The 8,964-nt window shown below is 45.3% G+C and overlaps 1 protein-coding gene across 1 annotated transcript; it reads left to right on the forward strand.

Annotated features, from left to right (window-relative positions):
* Window positions 1-3,185: 3,185 nt before the first annotated feature.
* On the forward strand, window positions 3,186-8,557 carry LOC119285091 (acyl-CoA-binding domain-containing protein 5-like). Its single transcript, XM_037564309.1, has 5 exons — window positions 3,186-4,656; window positions 7,333-7,438; window positions 7,557-7,645; window positions 7,907-7,968; window positions 8,212-8,557. Exons 1-5 carry the CDS (start codon window positions 3,353-3,355, stop codon window positions 8,238-8,240), a joined length of 1,590 nt encoding a protein of 529 aa, XP_037420206.1. The 5' UTR covers window positions 3,186-3,352; the 3' UTR covers window positions 8,241-8,557.
* Window positions 8,558-8,964: the final 407 nt, after the last annotated feature.

Consider the following 8,964-nt stretch of genomic DNA (forward strand, 5'->3'; position numbering starts at 1 on the left):
ATGAGAAGTACTCCGCCCTCGGGATAGGAGGTTGAAGCCATAGGCTGACCCGCTCGAAGTCTTGAGATAGGATATATCATGTTAAAGCACGACAGAAGCACTTCATTTTTCTAAGACTAATTTTCGGATTGGCACCGAACACTTGCTCTTGTTCGGACGTCATGTTTTTACTGACATTTTTTGATTTTCCAAGCTTTTTGGCACTTTTAAACTATTTGTGTTTTTCCAGCATTAGTCTCGCAGTGCAATGCCGGACACCTTTAGGGATTCGGCAAAAACATTCTCAGATATTGCTATATATGCATCGGTTTCGAATTGTGTCTTCGGTCAATAGTTGGGTTGCCCGGCTCCTGCACTTGCTTCCTACGTTCCGTTTTGTTCGGCTAGGCGTGCAAAGGGAGAGCCACTGCGATTGTGCTTCCAGCTCACATGGTTAAGCACCTCAGTGGAGAAAGCCGAAAACTGACTGTCACAATAAGCGTAAACTGGTCAGCTCCAATGACTATGTTAAATGACGGGCCGTTCATAACATTGGCCGAAGTGTTTACGGCTTGACCCCGACTATCGCCAAACACTACCGGGGGCTATTAACTGGCCTCCCAAACTAAATCCTCGATATTTTGCTCTTACATTAGAGCTGAGATTTAATGATCATGCTTAGCATGACAACCCAAAGAAAGGAACCGATAGCGGGACTATTTTCTTTGGAAGACATTTTTCTGTTAAACAGTAATATAACTCTCTGCGTACCTTTGTTTATAAAACCGTATGGCCAGATTGCCTTGTTTGTTGTAAATCTTTGCCCTCATAAAGGTTTTATAAAGTAGGACAAACACTCCTCGGCTACCGGCCGAGGAGGTGGAAGCCGATGGTCGGTTAACAAAGTTTTATATAATGCGGATCTGAGCATTAATGACGTAAAGTACTTGGATACATAGAGTCATTACACATAATTTGTGATTTTACTATGGATATTGATCCTTAATTCGGCCACCCGTGCCCGCATTAAGACTCGGGGGCTACTGGGCTTCGGGCTTATTATTTACAAATATTAAAGGGGCACATCGATCCCCTGATCTGGTGTTGCCACCCGACCAGTGTCCCGGGGGCTACTGCATTGCTTGTCCAATGCAGAAAATTTTATGTGCAATATAGTTTCCGAGGAGATTTTGATCCTCAGGTTGGTCGGCCGCACCCAACCTGAGTCTCGAGGACTGAGCACGCCGCTTTTAGTGTCCCGAAGTATTCTGCCGAGCTTGGACTTGATCCTCAGACCGATTTTGCAAATCAGCCTGAGTCTCAGCGGCTACTGGGATCAGCGGTCTTACGTCATCCTTCAGGTGCATCTCGGGTTTTAGACCGATACACACCTTGAGGGCCACTGGCTATATATCTCGGCATAGAATAAATTGCACCAATAAAAAATATTCATAAAAATCGGCCCACATTCGGGGTGGTGCACCACCTCGGAAGCAGTCCGGCATAAAGTTCGGGCGCTAGTGGCTGGCTCCATAGAGGGCATTTCCGGCATTAAGCTCGGCTAAACTCCTTCAAACTTTTTTGAACCAAGGTGATATGACACCTCGGATATAGTCCGGCGTTGGAGCTCGGATACAGTCCAACGTTGGAGCTCGGATACATAGTCCGGCGTTGGAGCTCGGATACATTCCGGCGTTAGAGCTGGGAAGCGGTCCGGTATTGGTGCTCGGCTGCAAAAGATACCTCGAATACAGTCCGGCGTTAGAGCTCGGACGCAAGAGGACACTGCCTCCCGGGAACAACTTCAAACCCGAGGTGTGGCATAAAAATAACAAGGCATTGATAAAGGCCGGAAACTTAAAGGGGCTCCTCGGATACCCGACGTGTAAACTCGCCGAATGCATTTCGGCGATCCTCAAGCTAGAAGATGAGAAGATTTGTTGAACCAGTTTTCAAGACCGGCGACCGAAGATGAAGAACAGTTCGGAAGAATCGAGGAGCGTCCCTAACTTGAAGACCGGTTCAGGGGGCTACTGACGGTGTCCTGGACTAGGGGGTACTCACCACGTCGTCTCCCGATCTATTAGACTGGGCCGAGGCCCCCATGGCCATATACTCATGGGCCAGTTCGAACAGCTGCCGCATACAAGGAAGATTCCACAAAGACTTGGCGATCAAGACAAGGACATCTCCCCACTGGCGTATTCGGCTAGGACTCTTGTTAACCTAGGCCTTCGGTGCATTATATAAACCAGGTCCAGACTAGTCGATAGATGATATACAACTCCATACACAACAATCATACTATAGGCTAGCTTCTAGGGTTTAGCCTCCTTGATCTCGTGGTAGATCTACTCTTGTACTACCCATATCATCAATATTAATCAAGCAGGAGTAGGGTATTACCTCCATCGAGAGGGCCCAAACTTGGGTAAACAAAGTGTTCCCTGCCTCCTGTTACCATCCGGCCTAGACGCACAGTTCGGAACCCCTTACCCGAGATCCGCCGGTTTTGACACCGACACTCGCCATGAACAATTCGCTCCGCAACATCAAACTTGAAGCTTCTCTTTGCGTGGCCGCAAGAACCAAAAAAATTAGGAACCATCATTCTGGGAGAGTAACAACTTTTGCAGTTCAAGGCTTGTACTCCCTTCGTTTCATAGTATAAAAACGTTTTTTATACTAGTGTAGTATCAAAAACATTCTTATATTATGAGACGGAGGGAGTAATAAACACTTTATTTTCTTCTTCACGAGTCAAATGTTTTGCCTTCGTTCCAAAAAATATATATGTGGCGTCAGGAAGAGGGGAATGAAGGGGGAAGAAGGAAAGAAAGGAAACGACCATCAATAGCGCGGAGAAATTTCGCACCGAAAGCGCGCAGCACACGCAAAGCGAGCAAAAGGCCGAAACCCCCCACCCAAACCTCCAAACGTTGGCGGTCCGGCGCTGGCTGTCGCCGTCGCCGTCGCCGCCCTTCTCGCCGATGACCTCCGTCGTCGCGTAGCCGGGCGCAAGGAAACGAAAACCCCCTGACGGCGTCGCCCCAAGCGGCTGGCGGTCGAGGAGACCTTTTCCGCTCGCCCTCCCTCACTCCCTCACTCCCTCGTGGCGGTCGTATCCGCCCCCGAATATGCCTCTCCCTTTTGGCGCCCCACCCCCTTTACTCTCGCCCCCCACGCACCCACCTCCGTCTCCGCCCTCGTCTCTTCTGCTGCTCCCCCCCTCCCCTTCTCCTGTAGCCCCCCTGCTTCCGCTTTCTCTTTCCCCCTTCCCCTCGCCGACCCAACCGAACAAGAAAAGCAAGCGAGAAGCCGCATCCGCATCCGCTGCCTCGCTTCCTCCCCCGCCCCTCCTCGCCCGGGATTCATGGAGCTGCTGTTCGAGCTGCTCCTCACGGCGGCGGCCACCCTCCTCGTCGCCGTCCTGCTCGCCAAGCTCTTCTCCGGGGCCAATGATCCCCCCCGCCGCGATCGCGCTGACGTGATCGCGGAGGAAAAAGCGGAGGAGGAGAGGACCGTCGAGGCCAACGAGGTGGGAGCGTGGGCGGATGTGGCGGCGGCTCCGGCTCTCGCCGAGGGGTGGGTCGAGGTGGAGAAGGCCCCCGCGGCCGTCGCGGAGGGGATGACCGAGTGGGTGGCCGCGGAAGAAGAGGGGGTTCCGGCGACGCTTCTTGCTCCGGAGCTGTTCCTTGGCACCGTGTCGCGGGAGCAGAAGGAGGAGGGTGAAGTTGGCAAGAAGCACTGCGATTTGACCGCCGCCGCGGAGGCGGCTGTCGAAGTGAAGCCGCGGGATTCGGGCGATGAGGCTGCTCCCAGAGAGGTTCTTGGCGTGGAGTTGGAGGAAGAGACAACCCAGCAGCGGAATGATCTGGGCGCTGAAGTTGCCCCGAGTGAAGTCCCTGATGCGGGCTTGCAGAAGCAGGAATTTCATGCCATGGAAGCTGTTGAAGTGAAGCAGCTCCATCTGGATGTGGGGGCTGCTCCTGCAGAAGTTATTGATGCAGGACCGGAGGAGAGGGAGGAGGGAGTGCAAGCTGCTGAAGTGATTCCGCGTGAACTGGCTCCCGAGACTCTACCCTCGGATGTTCTTGACGTTATACCTGGGAAGCAGGAGGAGCAAGTCATTGAAGCGAGTCAGCACGAATTGCCTCTCGTTGTGGCTCCAAGAGTGATTCCCGACGCCGCAGCAAAGGATGAGGAAATGAAAGAACAATCTGTGGAAGAAGTTGTTGTTCCACAGGAAGAAGTTCACAGTAAGGAGGAAGCTCAATGTGAGGCCGGCAGGGATGATCAGCATGAAGAACTGGTCCCTAAGGACGAGCCGGCTCTTAAGAAATCGGATGATCTAAGTGTCAGCCAAGAAGACAGCCCTAATGACAAAGTGGATGTTCAGTTACCCGAGAAGGATACCACATTGCTAGGGATGCCGGAAGACGAGGCTAGAGCGAGCATGGAGTTTGAAGAGTGGGAAGGGATTGAGAGAAGTGAAGTGGAGAAGAGATTTGGTGCAGCAGCGGCATTTGCAGCTAGTGACACTGGGGCGGCTGCTCTGTCGAAGCTGAATACCGATGTGCAGCTGCAGCTGCAGGGACTTCTCAAGGTTGCAGTTGATGGTCCCTGTTATGACGCTGCACAACCCCTTACACTGAGACCTTCTTCTCGTGCAAAATGGTTTGTGTTTTTATCTCTCTTTGATACTCTGGTTCCACTTATCTTTCTTATGATGCAGCAAGTCATACGTATTAGTCAATGATACTTTTACAAAACACGCTTGAGTACCCAACCCCCTGCCAATGGTAATAACATTGGACCATTTCTATATTTCTTCAAGGAATGTGGGGGTACTAAATCTCAGTAAGGAAGAAATAACATGAATAACTGAATTGTTTTGTGCTTGGCTGTTCCAAGTTAGCAAAAGACCAAAATGGTAGCTACACCATAATGGCAATCAAATTTATCTGGTACCTTGCCTATTACTTCTAATGGGGACTATGATTAAAAGCTAGCTTAAAAGTCGTGCACTGAAACCAGGTAACTAACTTCGTAGTGTGTAAGGATGTCTCCTGCTACATTGATCTGTCAATGCATAAAGCTGAAATAACATGGACAATTGAATTGTTTGGTGCTTGGCTGTTGCAAGTTGGCAGAAGACCAAAAAGGTAGCTACACCATAATGGCAATCAAATATATCTGGTACCGTGTCTATTACTTCTAATGGGGAAACATGGTGCACTTAAACCAAGTGATTTAATGTGTAGTGTGTAAGGATGTCTCTCCTATAGTGTTCTTTCGTCAATGGATAAGGCTGCATGATTTACAGGAATCTTTTTGAGTTTTTTGACTAAGCTATACATGAACAGATGAACCTGGCATTATTTGACAGAGTGCAATTTAATCATTAATAGAAGCAGACGAAACACTATCTTTATGTATATGCACAACATGAATCAAGCATTGCAACCAAAGCATATGTATCAAGATACATGTAGTGTCATCATAGTCGATATATGATCAGTAATTGCCTCAAAGGTTTTGTAGCTAATTCTGAGAGGATTCTTGTCTGTTATTAGGAAGTCAAGAAACCAAAAATGGGCATGATGAAACTAATAGAAGCAGTTCTCAGGATAAATTTTGCAGCTAGGTTGACATTGTTGAAATGTTCTGAATAAATTGCTAAAACTTTAACATCGTACACATAACACATTTAAGTAATATGTTGGCATATAAATTGTTTGTTATATCTCTATAGACCTCATCAGTTAGAAACCATTTGAAATTTGAAATGATGGACTGGCAGGCGGGTCTCACCTGTCAGTGTACCCATCTATCTTCTCCACCTTTCCTGGAATTGGCACGTGACAAAAGGATTATAGCCCTTACCTGCAAAGTGGAGGAAATCCCACTAGAGATACCACGCGTGTTTTCAAATTTTTGCAACAAAAGATATTCTTAATAAAAAAACGATTTAACCACCTTTTAGTTTGGGACCACGTACGAAATTGTAAATCTTGTGCCATTATGACAAGTACTGTTGGGCTTTGCGTAAACTCAATATTATAGGTTGGTCTGGTGCAATTTCCTCTGTAAACTGAATTGACAATTCTACAACAAGTGATTTACCTTCTGTCGATCTGTTCTCTAATTTGGCATAATTGACAGCAAGTAGGCACTGGACAACCTCTCTTGCCTAAGTTTTTTGGGGGTAAGGTACAGCTGTAGCAAAGAATTTTAATGTATACCTTATAGATTCTTGTGCAAATTTAGCTGGTGGCCCTGTGATCATATCTTCAGAATGGTGTCATAACATGAGAAGCCTGTCTGCAAACATGCATATCTTATGTTTAAACCTAGAGTGTACTGTTGTGATTTAGTCCATTTCAATGGGAAGATACCTGTCCTTACCTGTTAACGCGGCACAAACACCCTGTTTTGGAGCTGCAAATACTGCCTGAGATCCTAAGTTCTGAACCCAGCTGTGATGATATCCTAGGTCGTTGTTATCCATGAGTGTTTTTCCTTTTCTTTTTCACTTTGAAGAGCTATCTGGTAGAGCATTAGTTGAGAGATGTTGTATCCTGATAGTCATTATCTTATGAGTTGCGAGCAATAAACCGTATACTGCAGAGTGATATTCTTGTAATGCAAGCATATGCTTTAAAATGTGAGAAAAGAAGCTGGTAGATTTGTCTTTAGAGTCTTGTTGGCCAAATCTATAAGCCTTATATATTGATTAATTAAACAGACCACTGCCAACCAGTGGTGGTACACATCTAACAACCAAACTTACCTGTTTTGGAACGAGAAGGTTTCATAGATGTTAAAATATGGAATGCTGGTCAAAAGTGTACTACTGAAATGTTGACGTACTAACACACACCTAACTGATATACATGACATGACATGGTCATGGCAGATATCTTGCAGCTATTTCTGATGTGTGATCTGTCAATCATATTTATTTACAAAGAACTGATGCTGGAGTTGTACTTGCAACAATTATGAATGTGCTACATACATGTATTTTATTTCCAATAATTCTGTTGAATGTGTCAAAGTACTTGGAAAGTATGAGTAAGAAAATGACATGAGGAAAATACGCACACGAAATCCAATAAGAGATATACAATCTTGTACTGATTTTGACTTGACAATCATTCTACAATTTTAGACTTCTAGTGTTGAGTGTGGAACACCTTAAAGAAAAAATGGTTAGACATCTATTGGTGTGATTATTTGACAATGATGTGCTACCAGTTGCTGGTAATAAATTTTATACTTTTGTATTCTGAGGGGTTCTGTGTAGGTGCACCATGCTTAGCTGGTAACAGCCACTCGTTGTTCTGTCAGGGTCTCTTGGCAAAAGTTAGGAAACATGCATCCTGAGATTGCTATGGAAAAATACATGAATCTTCTGTCAGAATTTATTCCTGGATGGATGGGAGACGCAACCTCGGTAAGCTTTTCTTTTGTTAAAATGTATAACTTAGGTTTACCGCAACGTAATTTTTTTGCTTCTTTGTTCAGTTTAAACTAGATAACAGAGCTAATGATTTATGAATATCATAATATAGAGCACAGAGAAACACAAAGTTGATGTTGATTCTGAAGGGGCCCTTTTAACAATGACTACTCATACAAGCGACCCACAGATCAATCAAGGGTAATTTACTAATTACTGAATTGTGGACTTGTGGAGCGTAGCAAAATGACAACAGGGTTACATATCGGTGTTGTATTTGCCATTGGACTGGTATGTATTGGTGCTGGTACAGGAATATTTCGGTGAAATTTCCAGCACTGTAGTTGTACCAGTTGTTTCCAATGGCAGTATGCACAACGATCTGGTATGGTAACCCTGTTTTATGACTTCTATCAATTGATTATGACCCTGACTTGCTGGTGTCGATGAATTTCTTGACAGGAATGAAGGTAGTGCTAGCATAGATGAAGGTCCACTAACAAGTCCTCCTAACCCAGAAATAGGTACATGCTTCACATATATTTTCCATTGGCTTACTCCTAGGAAATAAAATAAGCTGCAGTGATGTTAAATTTTCCGACAGCTGTTTGTAGCAATATGTATTTCTGGCTGTTGATTCTAAATTCATCATAACCCTAACCAACCCAAGTAGCTGAATTTGAACCTTTCATTTGCCAATCAGTTTGATTTTCTGTCTGCGCACTTGATTATGGTTTATCAATCAAGTCCACCCTGTAAATTTTCAGGGCAGAGCTCTGACGTCCCTGCCGAATGAACGTAACGGTCATCATCGAGTATTTCTTGCATCGGTGATATCAGCGCATTGCTGAGATCGCTGCTGATGCCTTCCTCATAAGATTAGGTTTGTACAGTTTTTGTGGTTGTGCTAATATTAGTGCTGTAATGGGTGTTGGTACGTGTAATGTATATGACTGTATATATATCCCACAACGACCGCCTGCCGCCTGTGTATCGGCCAGTATCAACCTTATCGCCAGGTTTAGTCTGTGTAACCGTATCTATGGTAACCGGTAATTGTATGCCATCTCGCTGTTTGGGACGAGAAATTAAGTGGTTGAAGAAAAAACCCTACCAGTCTCGCACTGAAATCATCTTATCGCCAGGTTTAGTCTGTGTAACAGTATCTGTGGTAAGCGGTAATTGTATGCCATCTCGCTGTTTGGGACGAGGAATTAAGTGGTTGAAGAAAAAGCCCTACCAGTCTCGCACTGGAATCATCTCATTTGTAGGACATGCATGCTTTTCTCCATGACTTTGAGAGAATGGCGTTTTGCTCCCGCGTGAATAGTAAACAAAAAATATACTAAATGTTTTAAAAAATTCTGATTTTTTTATAGGTATTTGTGTTAGTGTCGCAAGCATCCTTGAAATTTTTTATGCGAAACGGAGCAATGGTGTCTTGCTGGTGAAAAAAACAAATTTAGAGTGACATTTTGGGGTAACATTTGGTGTTTTCCTTTTTTTGCACAGGCCAAAAA

Source organism: Triticum dicoccoides, chromosome 4A (assembly GCF_002162155.2).
Source record: "Triticum dicoccoides isolate Atlit2015 ecotype Zavitan chromosome 4A, WEW_v2.0, whole genome shotgun sequence".
In the NCBI taxonomy this organism is placed as follows: domain Eukaryota; kingdom Viridiplantae; phylum Streptophyta; class Magnoliopsida; order Poales; family Poaceae; genus Triticum; species Triticum dicoccoides.

What these genes read in the sequence shown, in the direction of transcription:
- LOC119285091 (XM_037564309.1), top strand. Translation starts at nt 3,353, where the DNA reads ATGGAGCTGCTGTTCGAGCTGCTCCTCACGGCGGCGGCCACCCTCCTC. An exon ending in CCTTCTTCTCGTGCAAAATG is followed by an intron (nt 4,657 to 7,332) that starts GTTTGTGTTTTT and finishes TTGTTCTGTCAG; the next exon opens with GGTCTCTTGGCAAAAGTTAG. An exon ending in GACCCACAGATCAATCAAGG is followed by an intron (nt 7,646 to 7,906) that starts GTAATTTACTAA and finishes ATTTCTTGACAG; the next exon opens with GAATGAAGGTAGTGCTAGCA.